At 37.6% G+C, this 24,662-nt stretch overlaps 1 protein-coding gene across 1 annotated transcript; it reads left to right on the forward strand.

Moving 5' to 3' along the window:
• esrra (estrogen-related receptor alpha) lies at positions 1–21,017 on the forward strand. Its single transcript, XM_063011218.1, has 8 exons — positions 1–68; positions 8,201–8,291; positions 14,617–15,000; positions 15,208–15,324; positions 16,223–16,336; positions 16,443–16,610; positions 17,619–17,888; positions 18,454–21,017. The coding sequence occupies exons 3-8, from the start codon at positions 14,622–14,624 to the stop codon at positions 18,705–18,707; spliced, it is 1,302 nt and encodes a 433-aa protein (XP_062867288.1). The 5' UTR covers positions 1–68; positions 8,201–8,291; positions 14,617–14,621; the 3' UTR covers positions 18,708–21,017.
• The last annotated feature ends 3,645 nt before the right edge of the window (positions 21,018–24,662 follow it).

A 24,662-nucleotide genomic window follows, 5' to 3' on the forward strand; every position in this document is an offset into this window, starting at 1 on the left:
TAAACCGGTCCGCGCTGGAGAGATGTTCAGCGACTCGTGACAAATTGGACTGTTTCCAGTAAATCCTGGTAAGTAGCCTAGAATAAGAATATCCAAAATAAACACTGTACAGAAATTAGGCTTTACTATTCCAATCTAATCTACATATTTTTGCACAGTGTGTAATAGACACCCTTGCAACAATCACTATAATTTAGTTACTCATATAACATTTCCTAATCCAAATGTTCAAGACTCTTTAACAATGTGCCAGATTTCAGACGCACAAATGTAAGTAGTGAGGAAAGTCTGCAGTAAGCTGGTACAACATGCTGATGCCAGCTGACCTTGATCATGTTGTCCTAATCCCTAGTCCATAATAATTTGTAGTTCATTCAACTGCAGTCCTAGAATAAACCTGCCTACTTGGCATTCAAGGTACGAAACAGTCTGTCTGAGTTAAAGTCTTTGGTGATCTGTAGCACAGACAGAAATAATATGTTTCCCTGAACTGAACTGAGAAAAGAATTAAAAGCAGTTGGTGCAGCACTTAATTCATCATAAGGTTCTTTTTCCTATAGATACAACTGTATTCATTATTACCCATACTACAGACTGATTGCATTATTATTACCCATACAGTTTAATGAAAATACTATCTATCAATCAGCTATAAGAATAGTGCCCAATCCATCAGTAATAAACCTATTAAGAAAGTGCAAGTTACCTTTAAGAATATCTATCAGTAACAAGATAACATATTTCATATTTGCTTATTAAAACTTGTAAGAAAAGTTTGCAGTACGCTAAAGCATGCCGATGTACGCTGACCTTGATCATGTTGTCCTTATACTTATTTCACAATAATTTACGCTTAATTCAGATGCAATCCTAGAATGAACCGGGCTAGCTATCATCTAAATTGTGTCTGATTATTTGGTAATCTTTACTTTAGACAATAATTTCAACATGTTGTGTTGCTTCTCCAGCATATAATTTTACTGTTTATTACTCATTATCTATACTCCAATATAACTGAATTAACATTATCTGCATGGCGTGTAGTATTAAAGACCATTGCAGCTATCTGTATGAAAAAATCAGCAAGTCTGAACCCATCTAGTCCACCGCTAAGAATCTGTTTGTAAGCATAAGTTAACTTATGCCTTTATTATTATTTTTAATCTTTTAGGCTTGTTCCTTGTACCAGTGTGCCTGGTTTTAAATGTTGGGCAGTGGTATATCATGGACAGTCATCAAAGTAATCTGCAGTAGGTTGGAACAGCGTGCTAATGCCAGCTGACCTTGATCATGATGTCCTATTACCTAGTCCATAATCATTTGTAGTTTCCCCCCACTGATGTGTTGGCACTCAACTGCAGTCTTAAAATAAACCTGAATATCTAGCATTCAAACCTGGTTACCCAGCAATTTTGACACATCACAAAGCTGGTAAAAAAGAAGATTATTGTATGCCATTAATAAATGCCCATCTATTAGCATTATTTGTACCTGTATATATACATTATTTGTAATAAATACACCATTGCAGCTTTCTATAATAATCTTATAATGACCGTTCTTACTAAGAAACTATGCTTGTCTATTATTACTTGTAGCTCTTTCTAATTTTGACTCTTTCTTTATGCCGTGGTGCCAGATTTCAATAGATCTGAACATAGTGATGTAGCAGCAAAGCAGTTAGTGTGTATGTGCGTGCAGCTCCACTGTCCAAAAGAAAAACCCTGAAAACTGATGGGCCAGTCAAAAACTGTTTGTAGCCTTCCATTCTAAGTGAGTCATCAGCTATTCTTATATCGTCATTAAGAAATTGTTCCAAGTATACGTGTAGTCTGCAGATCTTAATGGCTTTGACTCTGTCGTCATGCCAGTATGTTTGATTTCAGATTTGAGAACTAGTGTAGCAGACACACTCGATAAAGTGGTGGGGACATAGGCTGGTACAACGTGGTGATACTAGCTAACTTGGCTCATGGTTTGGTAATCTTCAGACCATGATCATTTGTACCTTTCCCTAGTTTTGCCTAGCATTTCAAGATAAATCAAATAAACATTAGATATGTATCAGACTACATGCCATTTAGATCAATCCAGTCCACCACTAAGAAAACATGCAGAGTATAAGCTTTGACACCAGTTTGTCTTCACACCAGTTTGCCAGAGTTTAGATTTTTTTTTTAGGCCTTTTAAGCCTCTGTCAGTGCAGGAGGGGCAGTTACACCGAGTCCATAGCATGTGGGGGGCAGTGAGATTTTTTACTGGCCCCCTATTTTGGTGTAAACACAAATGTACTCTCAGTAATAGTCCTACCATCATATTGTTCCCATCATGCATGTTTTAAAATATGTCCTACTGTATACATAACTAATTTACATGATCATTTTTAGTTCATTGAAGGGAAAGTAATTTTAGTTTTGGGGCTCCTGCTTGGCCCATGAGATGCTATTTGCACCACTAGTGCAGCAGTGTAGCAGACACATTTATTAATGTAGCAGGAAAAATCTGCAGTAGGGTGGTACAACATGCTGATACCAGCTGATCTTTATCATTATTTTTTATTCTAATCCTTATTCCATAATAATTTGTAGTTTCTGCACCGTTGCATTGGCATTTAGATATAATACTAAAATAAACCCAACACACACCACGGGTTATCTGAGGCTCCAAAATGTCAGTTTCAAAATCTGGGCTGATTCATACCCTGGACAATAATTTTGACACACTTCCTTGTTGTGAGAAAAGGACTGCCATCAGACGTCCTGTGTTAATACAGAGTATTATGGAGTTTACTCTGCAGATCATAGTAGTATGACTCCCTCTTTTTGCCAGTATGCCATCAGCAGTGTAGCAGGTCCATATTTTAAAGCAGTGAGAAAAGTTTGCAGTAGGCTAATACATGTTGATGCCAGCTGATCTTAAAATCCAATTCATTATTTATCTCACACGCTATGTCTGAGTTTTAAATTTGACTTCTTAACAATTTTGCAGCTGACCATGAACTTGTTGTCCTAATACTTAATTTGTAATTAACCCCATTGTCGCATTGACACACAACACGATCCTCGGGTTGCCTGATGATCTGGACCTGGCATTCCAGACATTGTCCCTATTTAGAGGTGAGCCGAAAATATGATGCCAGCTGACCTTCAGTTTGTCCTAAAGCTTTGTGCGTAACGTTCAGTTTGCCCCCATGCATTTCCCAATGACCTTGCTGCAGTCCCAAAATAGAACAACCACATGTCAACTCCTCATGAGGCTAGTTTGCATTCAAGACATTTTTCCAAATAAAAAAGTGAATCAAAGGTGTTTATTTTTGGTAACCACCACATATAGTGTATATGAGATTGCAGAACAGACTTTTACACTTTTTTGGTTGTGTGCTAAGACATGAACAGTGAAGTTCTTGTCTGCCTCAAAAGTTGCTCATACATTTTTATTGTAAGGTGTTATATATAAGCAGTGATGTAAATAATGAAGAGAACCAAATGAAGGTTACCACACAATCCAATTTGATCCACTAACTGATTGTTGATTGTCACTTTCATTTCAGGTTAACAAGGGTTAGAAGTAAGTTGGCTAACAGGTAGCTATAGTATTTCAGGTGGTTGCTAAAGTGTTCCAAATTTGTGGGGTTAAATGTTTTTGATTAATGTCTGTTGGGGGGGGGGGGGGGGGGGGGGGGGGTACTCTAATGCGTTAGATGGTTGCTGTGGTATACCAAGTGGTTGCTCTGGTGTTTCAAATGTGGGGTTGAATACCTTTGACAGGTATTAGTATGTTGCTTTCATTGGGTTTTTGGGCATTGCTATTAAACTTCAAATAGGGCTATGATGTTTCAGGTGGTTGCTGTGGCATTCCAGGTAGTTGCTAGGGTGTTTTATGTGGTTGCTAAGGTATGCCTCATGTTTTGCAATGGCTAGTGGTTGCTAGGGTGTTCCAAATGTGGGGTTGAATACTTTTGATGGGTGTTCATATGCAGCTTTTATGGGGTTCTGGTTGTTGCTGTTGTATTCCAAGTGGTACCAGGTATGGCTAAATGCTGTGGTAAGTGGTTGCAACAGATTTCTAAATGTGTGGGGATGAATAATTTTGGTCAGATATGTGATTGTGCGTATGTGTAAAGTAAGTGTGTTTGTGTATTGGCGGTCAAGCCACAGAGAAAAGGAGGGATTCTGCGTGAATCTGGATGAGGAAAGAAGTGACAGTTGGAATTTAAATTCCGAATTTTCTGTCAATGCATTTCAGTGGGGAATTTTTGTCTTTCAAACATTAATGAGCACAAGAACAGTTTTAACCTACCTCGCAGCCTTAAATATAAAAAGGACCCAAAATATAAAGATAAAATAAGCAGACGGACACATAATACCTATCTTGCCATAAAATGACACGTGTTAAGCATGGCATTAAAATCCAAATAAATAAATACATTTCAACGTTAATGTAATAGAAACTGTACATTTTATAGTCTCCAGTATTACACAGCACAGGTCTGGGCGTGATTATCTGCACATCGGTAAAGGGTAACCAATTGTTAAGCAGTTTTGACTGTATTAATTGCACAAATGTGTGAAAGAATAACAATAAGAAGAAGAATAAGGAATAACAATATAGTGTGTTGCAAGCACTATAATAAGGTAACCCTCCTACATGGTACCACTGCTGTGCCACTGTGAGATTTACAGCCACTGTTGGTCAGCGTGGTATTTATGACTAAGAAAGTTTCAGAAAGTTCAGAACCTTTATCTCCAGGACTGAGGTCGTGCTTTATTAGAAAAGTACATTATGATATTTTGCTAACCTTGCATTTTGTTGCTTACCATTGAATTACACTATACTGGTTCACATCCAGTAAATACAAGCCACCATACTTTACTGGGATTGAGTTGGTAATCCTTAAAAGGCTGTAATCCAATTTGAGAATTTACCTGGTCAAACTGGCTTTTCAATGTCACCTTTCGAGGTCTGCTTGCATTTTGCTCACACTGCACATGTATTATAACTGAAATGTGAAGGCTGATAACCTCTATATCTCTTCTGAGAATTACTTTTTCACGCAGCCCTGTAGATAAGGTGATTAGACAGTCACTAGGCAGATGTGACTTTATCTGTGTAAAGTTTTACAAAACATTTCTGTGCTATTTTACTTGCTGGGAAGGTTGGTCTTATAGCTTGTACCTTAGATAAACTCTGGACAATATTTCAGTTTTTCTACTCACCCCATTCTACTTTTCTCTATAAAACAGATATGTAGGATTGGTTTGCACATATCACTATTTAAATACTGTGATTCGTCAATGCGTGTAATAGTGACCCTTTTTAAATTGATACATTTATGTCCCAATATCCTTAGTTTTTAAACCTTATTTGCGTTTTTTTTTACAAAAAATCAGAATTTATACTTATTTTTCAGAATACTTGATGTATATGAATAATGTCAGTTCTACTAGTTTACATCTGAATTTATAGCCTACCTTGATTGACAAACATTTTATTGTATTTTATGTTTACAACTAATACATACTGTATAAATCAGTATTCAAATAGTGCATGTGCATCGGTGTGTTTATATATACAGTTGCCACCCCAAAAAGGATTTATTACTCTAAACTCTTCAGCAGAGCTTGATTTTTAGCTTTGAATTAAGTATTTATCAGATGAATAATACAGCACATGAACAAACCACTTATTAGAGGTCATGAAAGCAAAAGGATGGTCCACCAAGTACTGAGTCTGGGGGTTAAATAATTTGTCAAAAGATCTAGGGTGCACAAAGTCTAAAGAATTTGACAACCTGCCTCTGGGCCCGGCTGTCGCTATGCAGACACCAGTCTCAAGTTCTAATCCAGGCCTTGTTAGTAGTCTTGGGCCTTCCTGTTCCATTATTTATTAAGAAAGAACATTATTGCTTTATTGGACTCCAATCAGCACCAGCAGCATTTATTCCTTCATGCAATTTGTTTGGGTATATTGTGTTATATGGTATTACTGTCTTTCATAAATATACATTAGGGGTGGGACTAATGGAGCCTCTCACCAAGCTTAGACAATGGAACTAAGGACTGCACTTGCATTACAACAACCAAAAATGGCAGTGCAATGGAACTCACATCATGTCCATTATTATTATTCATTAATAATGATAAATTAATTAATAATCAGTATTTAGCATAGTTCTGTTTAGCTTCTGCATTGCACTACAACAACGTCTTATGTAAATCTTTTCTAGTAACAGGTCCTGAGAATACAAAGTCAAAAACATGTAAAAAAAAAAACTTCCAAACCCATATAAAGAAAAATATTTGTTTTGTTGGGAATAATTGTTATTTAGAAACAATAGAAAAGCATTGTAGCCAGCCCCCCAAAATAAAATCTACTGGCCATGCTCTGTACTAGTTTTTCTGAAATATACATTTCAATATTTGATTTATGCCACAATTTATGCAACAATTAAAATGTCCAGAAATTTACTATTATGCCAATGTATTTTAATAATTTCATCATAGGGGTACAAACAGCTTGATTTCCAAATACATTTTTTTACTATGGTACCTGATCAGTTAAAGCTGCAGTGCATAACATTTTTTGGTAAAATACATTGAATACATTAATGCCACAACCTTATAGACCTTAAATATTACTGTCCTGTGTTTACTTTTTTATCGTTTTATACTTTATTCAGTAAAAGGTATCATGTTTTGATCTAAATCCATGCACACAAAACTTAAACTACATCTTAATTTGAGAAAAACTTAATACTCATGTTATTTTTAAAGTTAAAATAGAAAATCAGGCCAAGGCTAAGTGAGCAGAGATTAACATATATTTCAACTTGCTATTGTTTACACTTCTTTATATCTTTTTTAAGATCTCTCACTGGGCTGTGACTATAAGTTCACAACATAGGGTACTTTGAGCCCAATTGCCCAAGCTCCTTGATCTTGACATCGTTTGCATGTGTTAAATACAAACATTAGTCAAACTACTTGTACCGTAAAACAGACCATTCGTGATAACAGTATGAGTACATTAGTTCTTTTTACCTTGTTAAATTACAGCACCAAATTACAGATTGTTAAATACATCCACATTATTACAATAAATGTATTGTCATTTACTCTGCCACATCTCTAAGCATTAAAGCAGAAGCTTCCTAGTTGATTTTGTAGTCCCTATCTTGGTAAGCTTGGTAAATTATCACCCAGGTGGAATGGTGTTTTTTCTGTGTGCACGCACTGTGATAGAGAGTTGCCATTTTTGTCCTTCAAGCTCTCATGCGACTTTGACCTTTGGAATGTGTCTGAGTAGGGGAGGGGGTATTGTGTGCACACTGTGTGAGAGCATACCCCCCTTTACATGATTGAAGAGTGTGTGAATGACAGTAAGCAAGAGCACCATATGAGAAAGAAATAGTCTACTTTTCCATTTGTCAGCATTTTTCTGCCTAATAGTGTTGTTGAAGGAGGTACTGATGAGACAGCATAATGGTCAGGGCAGGCAGGCAGGTAATGGTTGATAATCAAATTTAGCCTTATAAAGTGCATGCTACAGGGTTGTTACTTTTAGTGGTATATTTATATGTAAATATATATCTTCCCCCTTGGAGGTTCAAATACAAACTGAATAAAACTTGTAGTATTAGTCAATTAGTCAAACCTAATTTTTGTAAGTATTTGTCTTAATTCATATCTAGGTCATAAATATTTGCCTGTAAATGTAGGGGTGTAAAACATAGTGACTTCATACTAACTGTTACATACATTAAAGTTAAGTCTGTATTAGTCAATTCAAAGTTATTGAGCGTAAACTGATTTTTTTTTTAATGATGTAACTCTAGCTGTAAATTAAACAACTTCGTAAATAAAACCCAAACTATCACTGAAAAGACATTTGGTCAGATGGTCGAATGTTTTCCAATAACCTTTAAAAACAGGTCTTCCATAAATTAAATCCTGGTGACCTTGTCGATAATGAGTTTAACAAAGCCATTGGTTTAGAGGCTGCCAAGGTAGAAAAAGCTCCTGCTTCTGTTTTTCTTCTTCTCAGGAACAAACTGCAGTCCAGGTTCAAGGGATTTTGGAGCAAGGGGGTTTTCATTCATTGTTGTGTCTGTGTGGATTGTCTCCAGTTTCCACACACCTCTGAAAAAGATGTATTAATTGTTTTAATTTTAATATGTTATTATGTTATGCCTTTGTTACAGGTTTCCTAATGGCCAGATTGAACTGACCCATTGCCACACGTTAGAAGTGAAAACTAAGTGAAAGGACTTGGCTGAAATTGAAAGCAAAAAGGTAGGCACCTTGTAAAAACATCTCAACCAATAAAACCTTGAGGGCAATGAAACAGAAATATTGATGGTATGCATTATCTGTATCTTAAACTACAAAGAGTAGGAAAACTTAAAAACATTATTTTTTATCTGTGTGTATGTATATATGTAAGGACGTATATGAAGAGTAACCCAAAATGTGATTTTTAAATGTTTTGTCCCCATGATGGAAGGAATATGTGTAAAGTGTCACAAGTTAATATTAGATATTTGGTGTACACAAAAAGAATAGCACATACCTGAATGCTTGCCCCCTGTTGAAAGGGGTTCTGGTGGTGCTGTTATGCTCTGAGGGGCAATTTGGCATCGTTTTGGCATGAACACTTGTGTTAAGGAAAAGGAACACTACATGATACCACTTTAATAAAATTAGCTGCAATTGGCTTTTAACTATGGCTCTTGTAATGTCTTGTTGCAGTCACAACACTTTCTGACCAATTAATGATATGCTGTGTTTCTCACCCTGCCCCTACAGTCTGCTTTGGTACTCTTGGTCTCTAGTCAAGAAGGGTAACCAAATTTAGCATGGGTACCTTGGTACAGTACAGGTCAGTTGGCGATGGAAACAACCATTAAATTTGGCATCATAGATTAAAAAAAAACAACTTACCATACCACAGGGTACCTTATGCTTTTTCTATTAATTTGTGATCCATCTGTTGGTGTAGAACATATTAGTAGTTTGTTAGGCAATAATACACTCCATGATAAAACAACCTTTAATTATTACTATGCTTTATCCTGATAAGGATTGTGAAGGGTCTTAAGGAATTATGAAACACCCGCAACTACTAGTCAGAATACACCCTGGGAGTGGGGTTTTATATAGGTTTTATATACTTAAACTTAACGGCCTTTTAGAACAGTTAGTTAATCAACAGTTATGTTTGCATGTCCTTTGGGGCATGTCTATAAAGTTGACCAACAGAAGAGGTGTAACCTCAACAAGGAGTCCAGCTTAGACCTGTGTTTCTGGGTCAGTCTGTTTATTGTGATAACATAGTGATTAAATCAAACTGTTTAAACAATTATGTTTCATATTTTCAACATACAGTGGGGAAGTATTTAATGACCACTTATATTTATTATGCTTCCAGTGAAACGTTCCACATTCAGATTTACATACAACTGTCTTTTTTTTGCTTAGAAATCTAAAAATATATGCACAGATACATAGAATGAAAATGTAACCTCATTGGCCAACTAATTCTGGAATTTTTAAAAAGACAACAATCCCAAACATGAATCCAAAATAAATGGACTGGTTTCTAAAAAGAGGTGACTGTGCTTACATCGTCTAGCTTCTTATATCTTCTGTCCCATTAAAATGTATGAGGAAATTTTAAATAGTCCATTAGACAGGCATTGAGAAATGATGTTGAGAAGGGAAAATATTTATTGCAATCATTTCTAATTGCCAACAGTGACTTTTTAACAAAATTACTACTGTTTTTCATTTCTGTTTTCTAAAAACTTTATTCTGTTTATTCTATTACACAAATATTTAGGTCATATTTATAAGAACAAAGTCGTAAGGCATTATGTAGTTAAATTAGAAGTGAATATTCACTAAAACAGTGGTTCTCAAACTGTGGTACTGGAAATGTTTTTCAGGTGGTGTCCAGATGACATTAAAAATTCTTGTGTACTCAAATCTATGCAAGATATTTATTTACATTTTAAGCATTTAGCAGACGCTTTTATTCAAAGCGACTTACAGTACTGTGACAGTATACTGTCTAAGCAATTGAGGGTTAAGGGCCTTGCTCAAGGGCCCAACAGTGACAACCTGGAAGTGGTGGGGCTAGAACCAGCGACCTTCTGATTACTAGTCCAGTACCTTAAACACTAGGCTACAACTGCCCTATTGTATTATCTTATGTATCGTATTATATTTATCTGTAAATTTTATAATCTTATTTTTCAGATTTTTAATAATATGACATCATGTACATCATGGGATTCCAAATAAACTTACAAGACTTTTTAAGGTATTACTTTATTCTTTCACCAGAATAAATGAATACCTCATAATTAAACACAAAAGAAAAATATATAATAATGACAGGATGAATGATGAGAATGAGGAATAACTTGTTGAGAATGAGAATTATACATCAGCCATCATACATGTGATGATGATGCAATGTAGTGTTGGAAAAAGCCATAAGGTTGAAACTGCATTAGAAATATTTTAAGTAATATATTGTTTCCATTCTCTGTATTTCACGTTATTTGTAATAGTTTAACAATGTCGACAAGTGCAGTATTCATTTAACATGTATTTTAGATCTAAACGTCGATTTTATAATGAACATAACTATACACACTTCTCAGCTGTTCGTGAGCAGCACTTTTTGACAGTGTGAGAGTTGTAGCTGCTCCTCCTCTCGCTTCCTGAAGATGACCGGTTACTAACCGCATGTTTTTATCTTCATGCGAGGAGAAAAGTGGCGTTAAAATGCGTTTCACTCGACCGGCAGAATTATATATTCTGCAGACGGATATTCTCGGCTAAAAGTAACATTATGTAATAGATACGCAGTCTGTACGTAGATTATTAAGACGGCTCGTGTGAGAGGCTCTGTGAAGATTCGGTACCTTATACAAGGTAAGTTAGCATTCACAGCGTGAGCTTTATGCTAAGCTAACTGTGCTAGCGCGGGTGAGGATGGTAGACCGGGTTTGTTGTTGTTGCCACTGGGCACTGATCTAGTTATCGCCTTCGATTTTTACAATCAGAGCAAGACTTGAATATTAACACGTGAAATCCGACTAACTAAATATGCTGAGATGTCAGTGCTAAAGTGGCGGGGGTGTGGTGTGGTATATTTTACAGGATATCAGATGGCTCGAGCGCTAGTTAGCATAAAGCTGCAGATCCACATGTGAATGGATAGCTGAGAAATTCCTCATCCTGATGTTAAACAGACTCTGATCACCTGTTAGTGGAAGTGACACGTGTGTGTTAGGGGTTTGAACTCTTCAGGACATCACTATCAAACCCGGAGCACTGGCACACACACTATTTGGCTGAGAAGTTTTATCTGAGAGTTTTTTTTCATTCATGAATTGTTTTAGTTAGAAAAGTGAACAAGTATACCACCAAAGGGGCACAAACATGATGAGAACTATATTTGATTAAATTATACATAATTTATAGATGTAATAATGTAATCAAATATTTTAATACAAAGAACTAAGCACTATTTATAACTGCATGAAAACGTTCTGACTTTTGGAAACAAATGCAACTTTAAAACAATCCTTACAAGTATTTTAAATTACACCAAAGCAAAATGTTGGGAAAATTTATTTATTTGTTTATTTTTTATTTTTTTTTGCATTTTCTCCCCCTTTAGCGCGTCCAATTGTCCAATTTGCATCGTGCTTCCTCTCTGTCTATGCCGAACCCTGCCCTGACCGAGGAGATCGAAGCTAACCCATATCCCCTCCGACATATGAGCAGCAAGCCGGATGAATTTTTGCCACCCACATATTGATGAGTGTTGTGCCACCTAGCGTTGCATGCGGAGAGACACACCCTAAGGGCACTCTTCCACGTCTCTGAAGGCACCTCTAATCAGCCGGCAGAGATCGTAATCGCATTCTGACAGAGAGACACCCACATCCGGTTCTTTGTCCCACCCCCCAACTGAGCAACCGGCCAATCGTTGCTCATATAGCCACTCGGCCTCGAACCGGTAAGGCAGAGCTGGATTCGATACGATGTACTCAGAATCCAGCTCTGGTTGCAGTGTGTCTTTTTACTGCTGCGCCACCTGAGCGGCTGGACATTTATCCAAAGTGACTTACAGTACAGTTACAGTATACAGTCTGAGCAATTGAGGGTTAAGGGCCTTGCTCAAGGGCCCAACAGCAGCAACCTGGCAGTGGTGGGGCTTGAACCAATGACTTTCTGATTACAAGTCCAGTACCCTTACCACTAGGCTATGGCTTGCCTTAAAATTCTATGACTGATTGTGAAAGATCTTCAAACCAGCACTTTTTTTAAAACACGTCCTAGTTTTTGTCCTTAGTCATCATACGTTTGCTAGAGATGTGGTAGATGTAGTAAGAGAACAGTAAAAGTAGTAAGAATCCTGGGGTATCCCTTTAAAATGTTAAAAAGTATATAGTAGTTACAGAAAGCATGAGTGTCCCAACTTGCTTTTTTTTTGTCAGAGTCACAAAGTGGGAAGAGTGGGGAGGTAAAAGGGTGTAATGTTAAAGTTCAGGGTTGCGCAAGTGTTGGAACACAGATTGTAAGCGTTGAGCCATAGTTACACTCAGTGCACTGCGTTCTCTCTCTTACATTCAAGCTCGCCGTGTCTTCTTTGCTCCCTCTCCAAGCTGTATCCAGCATGTATGTTTGGCTCTTAGAGAACATTGGAGACACCTGTTGTCACTTTCTTTTCCTCATAAAGTTCGTAGATGTCTTTCAGTCATCTCAATATATCAGCAGTGAGCTGAAGTTAGCCTGTTTGCTGTGGCTTTTTTTTAGTTAAAAGAACAGGACTTCAGAAAGTTATTTAACCCAGACCACATGCTCCTTGAGGAATAGAAGCATTAAAAAGCAGTAAATGCGATACTGTCCCAACCTTTTTTGGAATGTGTTGCAGACCTGAAATGCAGGAATGAATATATTAACAAATGAAATGAAGTTGACCAGACAAACCATGACATATTGTGGGTTCATACTTCCTGCAATAAAATAAGTAAATGTGAGAAAAACTGTTTTCCATACATTTTCCATACTGTCCCAACTTTTTCTAATTTGGGGTTTGTACTATACTTTCTATGTAAATGAATTGGCTTGGTCCTGCATGCCTGTCGTCCACTCAACTCATTCTGTTCAATGTGCCTGTTTTTTTACATCCAAATGTGTAATCAGAAAAGCAATAGCTGTTTTGAGTTCTTAACATGTGCAGTAGGGATGTCCTTCTAACACTTGGAGTAGTAAATAAAAACCTTTGTTGTCTGTGCATGATCTTTGTCATGTCAGTCAGCATCACACACAGTCACAGTACACAATAGATTAGTACAGTTGTTCCTAAATGGTTTGAAGCCAATTCACATAATCACTCAAATTGAAATATAACTATAGCAAATAACAGTGAGTTTTGATATGATATTAGTTTATATGCGCGCATACACACACTGTATGGGCAAAAGTATTTAGACACCTGACCATGAGCTTGTTTGACATCCCAAAATTTTGAAAACAGATGATATTAAATTAGAGTGACTTCTGTGTGATCTTTGTAGCTATTAACTACAGCCACTTTTATAAGAAGGCTTCTTGCAAGACTTTAAAGTATGTCTGTGGCAATTTGTGCCCATTTAGTCAAAAGACCATTTGTATTTCTGTGCACTGATGTTGGTCTGAGACAGCATGAACTGTGGATCTGTTTGAGTATGTACAATACAATACAAGTCTTTGCCTCAGCTTCTGTATGATTTAAAGGGTAGGTTTTCCTCTCTTCCAGATTAATGGCCCTAATCTGGTATTGGGATTATGGCTAGACACTGTATAGGATTCAGTCCATTTAGCACACTTTAATCTGGTTTCTGTTATAACAGATATCAGTGCAAAGTTTGTGTTAAAAAAATGCAGTTTTTTGTTCTAGTAGGAATGTTTATGCTGCTCCACAAGCAACAAGCATTTTTGAAAATGCATTTTTTTGGGTTTATTTGACCCCCACTGGTAAGTAATTGCTAATTACTAATGCCCATGTCCAATGTTAATGAAAACATTGGCTAGTGCACTAATTTGATGTAACCTACTATTTATTAGGTGTTTGGACTACAACTCTGTTCTGCTCCTGCCAGTATTGGGGATTTGGCCCGACACTGTAAAAATGCTTCTCTTATGAAAAAGAATAAAAGTAAAACAGAAAACTGAAGTCTTGGAAGATATTTTTACATCATAAATTCAAATTAAAAGAAACAAACACTCATTAAAATGCCCATAGTTGCACTGGGGTGGCACAGCAGTAAAACATGGTAGCACATCAGAACTGACATCTTAAACTTATTAGTTGGAATCTCAGCTCCGCTATCAGCAGGTCGGTCATCTGTACGTACAATAATTGGTCCTGCCACACATTTATTTCTGCAGCCAGACACAAGCACTGTGATGAATAAGTACCATGCTGTAGGTGACCATGCTGTCACAATCTTACGTCTGCGTTTGTGTGATTTACGAGTGGTATGATCCAAGTCTTGGTGTGGCCACTTTGTTTCCGCACATTCTAACATCCCCCTGCCTCTGTTTCTCTATACAGGTATTATGTCTTCCAGAGAGCGACGCACTGATCTTCATATCAAGGCAGAGCCTAGCAGTCCGGAGGGTGGAGGTGGAGGAAGGACGAGTCCTGGAGCTGTCTCCTCAGATTCTTCTCAGAGCGGAGGAGGGGGAGTGAGGGGGGATGTAGTCGGGCGCTACTCCTCGCCTGTATACAGTCCGGCCCTGCGCTGCCACTTTAAAGAGGATGTAGCAGACGGTGCTGATGAAGGCTCAACGGGAAGCGGCGGCGGGCGCTGCAAATATGCCCTTAGCACCCTTCCCAAGAGGCTTTGCCTGGTGTGTGGTGATGTTGCGTCAGGGTACCACTATGGTGTGGCCTCATGTGAAGCCTGCAAGGCATTCTTTAAAAGAACCATACAGGGTGAGAACATACTTACTAGTTAAATATTTTTCCACTCCAGCTTTGCTAACCTTAATAAAAGAGAGTCTGGAAATACCTGAGTAAATAATATTTTACTATACTCATATGGTGACGTGGTAGCTGGGCTTTAGGTAAGATGGAAAACATCCTGAAAACTTAAACTCTGGCATTTATATTCATCTGTTCCCCCTTTCACCCCCTTCTTAGGCAACATTGAGTACAGCTGTCCGGCGTCCAACGTTTGCGAGATCACCAAGAGGCGCAGGAAGGCCTGCCAGGCATGTCGCTTCACAAAGTGTCTCAAAGTTGGCATGCTCAAAGAAGGTGAGATGTTTAATCTAGTAGAGCCCTTGCTTTAAAGTGAATGCATTTCATTTGTGGTCAATTATTTGTTTGCTTTTAAGCATTTCAGCTATACAAATATAGACCTAAATTGTATTGATTAAATTTTTTACCATATTCCAGCTCTGTCCCCAACATACAGTATTTATTTATTTATTAGGATTGTAACGTCATGTTTTACACACTTTGGTTACTTACAGTACTGGTAATTACTGGTTACACAAGATTGATCAGTTCAAGTCTTTAATTTCAAACACTGTCATGGACAATTTTGTATCTCCAATTCACCTCACTTGCACGGCTTTGGACTGTGGTAGGAAACCGGAACTCCTGGAGGAAACCCACACAGACACAGGGAGAACATGCAAACTCCACACAGAAAGTACCCGGGCCGCTTATTATTATTACGTATTACATTCTGAACTAACGTTACTAGGACTATTATTAATGCAGTTTGTCTTGTACTAGACTTGTTAAGAGAACAGGAACAGGTGTGACATTACTTATCCCCCGTGGATAATGCAGTTTATGTATGGTCACTATAAATCACCCAGAACTTGACGCACGGTGTAGAAGTCATTATTATTCTTTAAAAGGTGTGTGGAATTTAACTGTATTAAACTATTTGGGATTCGATTTTAGTTCCTGTATCAAAACAACTTTAATAAGAGAAGATTAAAACTAGCATGCTTATTATTTGAATTGCACCATTTGCAAGTAAACACTGACACTTTTAGTGCATGCATATATTTGGTGTACAACATGTAACATAGTAGCACGTAGAGCTGGCATTTCCCTAATCATCAGTTTGAAATGAAGATGTCGCTGAAAACCTTCTTAAATTTCCGTAACATTACTATTTGATCTGCTGCATGTTCAGGAGTCCGTCTGGACCGGGTAAGAGGAGGAAGACAGAAGTACAAGAGGCGCCCAGAAATGGAAAATGCGACGTATCAGAGCACACCGATACCCATAAAGAAAGAGGGAGAAAGAGGTAAAGTCTGTTAAGTATAAAAAAAATCTCAGCTGCTATTGATACTACAAACACTGGTTTGCTGATGAAAAATAATAAACTTTAATTTGTGTTTGTGTGTTACCAGGCTCCCCTAGCATCATCGTGTCTCATCTGCTGGTAGCTGAGCCTGAGAAGCTGTTTGCCATGCCGGATCCTTTGCAGCCAGACACGGCTCAGCGCACCCTCACAACGCTGTGTGACCTGGCTGACCGCGAACTCGTTGTCATCATCGGCTGGGCCAAGCATGTTCCTGGTGAGAGAGGAGTATTAAAGGGAATGATGAAATGATGATGAAATGGTCTAGATTTGAAGATGATGATAATAGGCTGGTATTTCCTAATGCTGTTCAAAAGCCTGTTGGGGAAAAAACAAGGTCAAAATGGTCAGCTGTCGAGTTTGAACGAACCCCCCGGCCCCCGCTCTTCGCGCTGTAGTGAGAAGCAGAAAGTGCTGAGTAATCACGGCTTGCTGTGGAGGAACAGGTGCCTGGAGAAAAAGAGACTAATTGAGGGAATAGCTGGAGGTGGTGTGTGCAAGATTCACCTAATTGCCATCCAGGCCCACAGCCATTGGGAGGTGCAGGCTCAGGCACTTACGTGGTGCAGTGGTCTAACGCACTAGTGTTTAAAATCGCAAGTTCAAATCTCAGCAAAGCCACCAACCTGGCCAGGCATCCACACAAACACAGTTGGCTGTGTTTGAGGTAGGGAGGGAGGTTGGATGGGGTCTTGTTTTGCTGCTGCTGCGACTTGTGATCTCTGGGACTGGTCCGGGCGTCTGTGGGAGTGAGGGCGGGTGCCAAACTCTGGCTGGTGATAAGCAGAGGCCTTAGATTGGAAACATGTCTGAGGGGGCATTTGAGAAGATATACTTTGTCATATATACATAAACAGTTGTACAGTACAATGAAATTCTTCCTTCGCATATCACAGCTTGTTTGGAAGCTGGGGTCAAAGTGCCCCTGGAGCAGGGAGGGTTAAGGGCCTTCCTCAGGGACCCAACAGTGGCTGCATAGCAGAGCCTGGATTTCAACTGCCAATCTTCCTGTTGATAGCCCAAAGCTCTACCCACTAGGCTACCACTGTCCCCAGCTCTCTTTGATTAGATTGGGGTTGGGCAAGATATTTGATTAAGGGAACTGGATTAGTCTAATAATCAAATGGTTTTGAGTATTTCTTTATTTATAAAATAGTCTAAAAAGACACGTCAAAGAGTGATAACTGAAATCCAGATAACGTATTTCTCTCTTTCTTTTGTGCAGGTTTTCTTTCACTGTCTCTGGCAGACCAGATGTCAGTGCTGCAGTCTGTGTGGCTAGAGGTGTTGGTGCTGGGTGTGGCATATCGCTCCCTAAATTGTGAGGATGAGGTGGTGTTTGCCGAAGACTTTGTGCTGGACGAGGAAATGTCACGTGTGGCCGGCCTGACTGAACTCAACGCGGCAATTTGCCAGCTGTCTCGTCGCTTTAGGGCCCTGCAGCTGGAACGGGAGGAGTTCGTCATGCTTAAAGCCATCGCTCTTACCAACTCAGGTAAGCAGCTTTTTCTTTTTTTCGAGCAGCATTAACTACAGTCCTAATCTAAGCTTTTTATTGCTGTTTCTATGTTACATATTTAAGAAATTTACTTTGAAATTGTGTAACTATTATTTGTTGGAATTTTACTCCATTTTATTATGTTAACATTGTCTGAATATTTTGATGACCCCACTGATGAATCCAGAAAGGCTGATCATTTTATGTTACCTGTCAGCTGTTTTGCACAATTAAGCACGCTTGTCCTGATATCGGATTTGTTATTGTGTTAGAAAGGGAGGAACTGCCCATTGATTGTTTTGCCTTTAGCTTGTAGAGTACGAGTGTATTGCACACCCCGTGAGGGCAGCAGTTACTGTAAACAGTCAACTCAACCCCCCACAGTCAAAGCATGTCTATTTGTTATGCAAATACTGGGAGTCACATGTCGAAGCTGTGCGTGTCCTCACTACCGGATGTGTTAGCACCCATGTAAAGCCTGGTTTGTTTGGTAACCCACATCCATCTCTCAGTCACCAGTTTTTCATTTCTGTCCGTCTCTCTTTCTGCGTCTCGTTCTCAGACTCGGTCTATATAGAGGACATCGAGGCCGTGCAGAAACTGAGGGATCTGCTGCACCAGGCACTGTTGGAGCTGGTGATGCAGCAGCGTCCGGATGATCCACAGCGGGCCGGGAGACTCCTCCTCACTCTGCCTCTCCTCCGACAGACAGCCAATCGTGCTCTCACTACCTTCTACAGCATTAAGACCCGCGGAGGAGTGCCCATGCACAAACTCTTCCTGGAGATGCTGGAGGCCATGATGGATTCACCCTAATAATTAGACAGAGGGAAAAGAAAATGTGGAAGTATGATGTGGTGGGTTTTTTTTTAAGATGAAGCTTTTTAGCTGAAGGTGCAACAGTTGAAAGGCTAAAGGAGCGATTTATTCTTTGAAGTCTAAATTCCCTGTTGTTGACATTTTTAGCTTTGTGGTACTGATATTGTCAATTTAATGAGGTTTGATCTCTTTTATTTGGGAAAAAAAGACTTGCTTCTTACTTGCTACTAAATCGAGGTACGCAAAATAGGGAGTAAATTAGGCAACAGAATCTTCCTTATAACACTTATCAATTAACAATTGATAGCGTCTAAATATAGGACCTTCCATACCTTCCACCAGTTGTACATGGTCAGTAAGGTGACATAACGACTGCTGAGTCTAATGAGTAGCCTTTAGCAGTGGCGCCTCCTATTGGAAAGATAGGTAAAGCCATAAAAATGCTACACAACACAATAAAAATCACTGCAGGCAACCCTGTAGAGCCATGATGAACCTTCTTCCAATTCGACTTTTCATGTACTTGCTGTAAAGTTTCTAGATTTTTTGTGGTTTGAAATATGCAAGCCATGTGCAGAAATGTGAACGCCTGTGAGTAAAGGGGGCTGTGGACAGAGCTGGGTAATGTAGGAATTATAGACAGAAGCAGGACTATCTTTTATGCTCTAATGCAATATAATTTTAAGCAATATGTATAAGTGTAAGTCGTGCAGTTTTTGGTAAAGAGGGAGTGCTCAAATTGTTGAATCACAATTGCATAGTTGCTTATAGCTGCTCAGCAAATCTCTTTAAAACCCGTATTCGAACTGGATTAGTTGTACCTGGTGGGCTGAGGTGACTTAGTTTTTTACAGGTTTTGTTATTTAAAAATTACATTTTTAATGGGTTTGACAGTGATCTGGTTCATCATGTTTGTAGTTTAGCCTGTCTAATGCATTGACACTTTTAACCACTACAATTGGCTGTTTAGCCATCTACAAAGGAACTGTATTGCAAATCTCTTAAACGTTAACGTGTCGTCAATTGGTAAACCATCAGCACCAAAAATAATAGTCAATCTAAATAGTGCAGCTAATTCGGCAGGCTGGTTAAGCTGGTTATTGTAACAACAGTAACAGATATAAAGCCATATTTTATGTTTACATTATGCAGATTTGATTAGTTTTGCCATTTTCACACAAAACGTAAGTCTGTTTGTGTTCTGGCATCAACTTTGGGTTTGTTTGGGTGTACATCATCAGTGCAGGTTTGTACGCAGACTTTCGTGCCCCAGCTTGACTGAGCAATACTAATATCATGCATAACATGCAGGACACTGTGATATGTGATATAATCCTGTAAAATCCCTTAATTTATTTTACTTGCCACTGATCAACCGTTTGACACTTGTACAAAAAAATCATTTAGTTATAGCTACAGTTATAGTTGCTCCATTTGTACGCACGAACAAGAAATAATCCCGTTTTGTCAAACAGCGTATATGCCTGTATAAGAACAGTTTAAAATATTAATGTCAGATTCTCAGATAGCTGCCAACATTACTCTTAAACTCAACAATCCAGTAATGGTTTCTGAAAATGCTAATGCAAGTGCCACACATCCCAAAAGAGCCCTGTTAGTCCTCATCAAAGTCCTCATCTTGTGCAAATGACATTTCATTCCATCCAGATCCCATAAATGTGTTTTCCTTCTTTCTTACCTTTAAAAAAAACACCACTCAACCTCAGAGGAGGTTTGATTACCTCAGTCTTGTCTGTATAGACATTTCAATAATTATACAGACAGATGTTAACACTTTTTGACCACTGCAGCTTTGCTGGCATGTATAACCGTAAACCCACGCTTAGTGACCTGAACCTTATATTTGGTATGGGTCATGAGCATCTCTAGGAGAATTGTGCGGTAGAAAAAATAAAATACAGATACTTAAAATAGAAGTTAAAATAATAGATATCTGGTGTTTTTTAAAAATTTAAATAAATGTGCATAAATATTATAAACCCTAGTTAAATTTTATAAATTCACAAACAAATTTGCTTCTCAGCTTAATGTCATTGTCAGGACGTAGAAGTACACGTAAAAAAAAAAAAAAAAACATATTTCAGATATCTTTGGAAAAACTAGTCCTTATTCAATAGGACTTCTATGTGACTAGCGTTCACTTTAATGGACCCTGTATATCATTCGTTTCACAGATTGACCGTGAGAGTCTTTGTATGAGTGTTATTTTGTGCAGTGAACTGATACATCAATGCATTTAGATCAGGGTAAAATAAATCAACCTCAGCCCCTGTTGAGGGGTCTGTTTATCAAGTCTGCTGCTGTAGAATTTCTTTTATTATCCACCTAAAAGGACTGAGCAGGACCTCAATATAAAGCTCAAGGCAACGACTGATGTCACAAATTTTTCACGTGACCAATACTATATCTCACTGGGCGCCAACACTGAGACAGCACTGAGACTGATTGTAGCTAGCTGCTGGCTGTCGATGCTTGAGTTCTTGAATGCTTCAAAAGACTGAGAAGGAGCTGATCCAAGTTCAGGAAAAGTGAAACTTGAATCCTCACCCCAGACGTGGATATTTGTCTGTCTGAGCAACATTTGATACAACATGAAGAGCCTCACAGTATATAAAAAAGAAAGGCAAAAAAATTACACAAGGACATGGTTTTATTTTTATTGATGTGTTGGTCACTGCTGTTTTAGAGCCGTGTTTGTTTTGCAGATGCTTGTCTGGGATTATATGCAATCATATTTAGAGCTCTACAACTTTGCAAGCTTTTTGTTTGCATTTGTAACTCAGTGGGAGGAAGAAAAGCCAACTGCTGTCCAGGCCAAGAAGAAAATCAAACCACCAACCATCTGTTTTTAGACCTGTGTAGGATTGAGCGTGTATTCAGGGTGCTTTTCACTGTATGATTTGTATAAATATTTGTATGCGCATTGTTCATATTCCTGGGCTGTGATTGAATTTTGATTGGAAAATGTTCGTGTTTGATATAGCCCTATCTTGTTAGTATTTCTCATTGCATTTTGGGTAGTGTATAATACAAATAAGCCCCATTTGCACTAAAACAGGGGTAATTGCTGGGTTATCTTTACCAATAATTCACACCTATAGCCTATATATGGGAAATTACCAGGTTTATGTATTCACATATTTGCCATGAACCTTCTACATGTGATGGATTTACATCACAAGCACTTGTGATCGGTCATTAAGGGATACTTTAGTTAACTAAAACTATTATCCACCTTAATCCATACATTAACAATGAAGACTAAAAATATTCCTGCAAAAACAAAAATTAATCAGTTAATAATATAGATCTTGTTGAACATTGTACACCAAAACCATTGGTATTACTGAGGAGTTGGTCCACCTTTTCAGCTATAACAGCATCCACTCTTTTGGAAAGGTTTTCCACATGTGTCTGGAATTTATGCCCCTTCACATACAAAGTGGAGTTTTTCCACACCACTTTTACCAAACCATGTCTTTGTGGACCTCATTTTAAGCACAGACTTTAGAGACTGCACAGGTGTACAGCCATGATGGAACAGTAAAGAGCCTACACTAAATTGTTGCCACAAAGTTAGAAGCATATAAACTTTTCATGTAATTATTTAACTTTAGCAAATCTACCAGAGCATTAATTCAAAAACCTTCATGTTGCTAGCTGCAGCCTTTTTCAATGTGAGAAATAGGACTGTCTTTACCAGTAATGTTACACAGTAATGTCTCTTAAAAACTCAAAAAATAACATTTACACTAACAAAGCTACACTAATGACCTTAAACTTCCAGGATTTTCTCATACATCTGTGCAATACTGTACGGTGCCATTTAGCCTTTTAAGACTTTTGCCCTCCGTATGAATTATAACAGCTACTTCATTGTAGGATACATAATATTGATTTTTTTTTTTTCTTGTTAAGTTTTAGCTTGTTGTTTCTTCACTGTTTATGAATGAGTTAAAGCAGCTGGCTTGAATGTTGGTGCTGCTTTCTTAGTAAGGTATTGGCTTTAGTTCTTAAATGAGGTAACCCAGTAATACCCAAAAAATGTTCTGTTCCTATGTTTGGACCTCAAAATGGGGGTTACGTTGACATTTAACCCATATTTATTAAATTATCACTTAATATGTGGGTGAAGGTGTGAAGAGGGTTATACATGCTTACATTTCTGATATCCTACTATAAATCCATTTTGTGGATTTTAATGTTTTGGCTAACTTGAATGTTGATTTACTGTATGTTACACATGGCCTAAAGTTTGATACTAAATTAAGCAATCTAGAAAAATTGTAAAAAGTTAGTTTTTCTATTAGATTTTTTTAAATCTACGTATAACATACTAACAACTGAAGAGATGAGATGTAAAGGATGTCATGCTGATCTGTGTTTTTTTTTTTTTTTTTTTTTTTTTTTTTTTTTTTTTTTTTTTTTACAGTCACTCAATGTTATTTTTTAAATCACTGTGGCATCAATCCTGTTTATTGGTTGAACATTGGCTAGCTGTTTGTATTACACCTCAAGTTGCTCTTTAGTCTAAGCTTTCCTAACCTAATCAACACTAAAACCTTTTTTTTTTAATGTTTTCCACTCTTTCTGTATGCAAGGATGTCACTGTCGTTGCAGAATGTGTAGAAATTATAGATGTCCTGGTGGATTCGAAGAAATCTATAAATGTCAATATTGATGATAATGATAATCACAATAGCAATTATAATTATATAATATTTCATAACAATCTACATTGTACAATGCCATTTTGTCACTGTCGACATTAGGTAAGATTTGGGGTGTTTAATGGTGGGGTACGATTTAAAAATCCTTTAATCTTTAATGTCACGAGTAGCTTTTAGTGTGTCTGTGTATATTTATGTAAATGAGCAATACAAGAATTTACCAAAACTCTGTTTTCCACATTTCTCTGTATAGTGACCTACTGTAAATCAAACCTCAGCAGTAATAACAGTGTTAAAATCCATAGAGATGATGAAGCTTATAAGGTAAAGAACAAATCAATGTTTGTATTTTAAACTATTGTATTTAAAAGATTAAATTCTATTTTTTACTCAATTTGCTGTTTATTAATATTATTTTGGGTTTTTTCTGTGTGGGTTTAAGTCTAATGATTCTAAATGTCTTTGTGTGCTGTTTTTTTTTCCTTTTTTGTAAAGTTATAGTTCTGCAGTAGTGACTCGTTCTATTTCAGCGATTTGTTGATATTGAATCACTGTGATATAAAAGACAAACACTAAAACACCACAGGAACTTAGGGGTACTTAAAGTATTGTCGGTGTCATGTGTTTTGTAATAAATTAACTCACCTGAATATTTGATGTTTGTTTTGTCATTTATGATGTTTTTGCATCATTAAAATTTATAATCCAATCATACAGTCCAACACTCAGTAGTCACATTTACATGTAGCCTAGTAATCCACTAATAATCCAACTAACAGCTCAATCGGAGTAGAAAACGTCCATGTACACACCTTGATCAGAATAGACAAGTCCAATTGAAGATATTCCACAATTTATATGGGTAATCCTTTGAATAATCATTTAAACAAATAGACTATAGTTATGTAAACTCCTATATCCAATTACATTCCCAATCCTAAAGTTTAAGTATATTCTGCACGTCATACTCTTACAGTATGTCCAGCAGGGGGAGAGATAATCTTTCCTAAGGTTCATTTTATTATTCAATTGCTATAGTTTACTTGGGTTTTTTTTAAGACTGCTCCCACGTTTAGGGGTTGCCACAGCAGATCTGGCACAATATTTATGCTAGATGCTCTTCCTAAGGCAATGTTCTTATTTTTATATAGGCATGGGACTGGCATGGAGAGTGTACTGATATGTGCACCCCCCTAATGGCTGGTCTGTTTCTTTAAATAGTTTACCTAAACAAATGAGGAAAATTAGCCTGTCTTTTAAT

The sequence above is a fragment of the Trichomycterus rosablanca genome, chromosome 16 (genome assembly GCF_030014385.1).
Source record: "Trichomycterus rosablanca isolate fTriRos1 chromosome 16, fTriRos1.hap1, whole genome shotgun sequence".
NCBI lineage: Eukaryota > Metazoa > Chordata > Actinopteri > Siluriformes > Trichomycteridae > Trichomycterus > Trichomycterus rosablanca.

What these genes read in the sequence shown, in the direction of transcription:
- esrra (XM_063011218.1), top strand. Translation starts at nt 14,622, where the DNA reads ATGTCTTCCAGAGAGCGACGCACTGATCTTCATATCAAGGCAGAGCCT. An exon ending in AGTTGGCATGCTCAAAGAAG is followed by an intron (nt 15,325 to 16,222) that starts GTGAGATGTTTA and finishes CTGCATGTTCAG; the next exon opens with GAGTCCGTCTGGACCGGGTA. An exon ending in CTGGGCCAAGCATGTTCCTG is followed by an intron (nt 16,611 to 17,618) that starts GTGAGAGAGGAG and finishes TCTTTTGTGCAG; the next exon opens with GTTTTCTTTCACTGTCTCTG.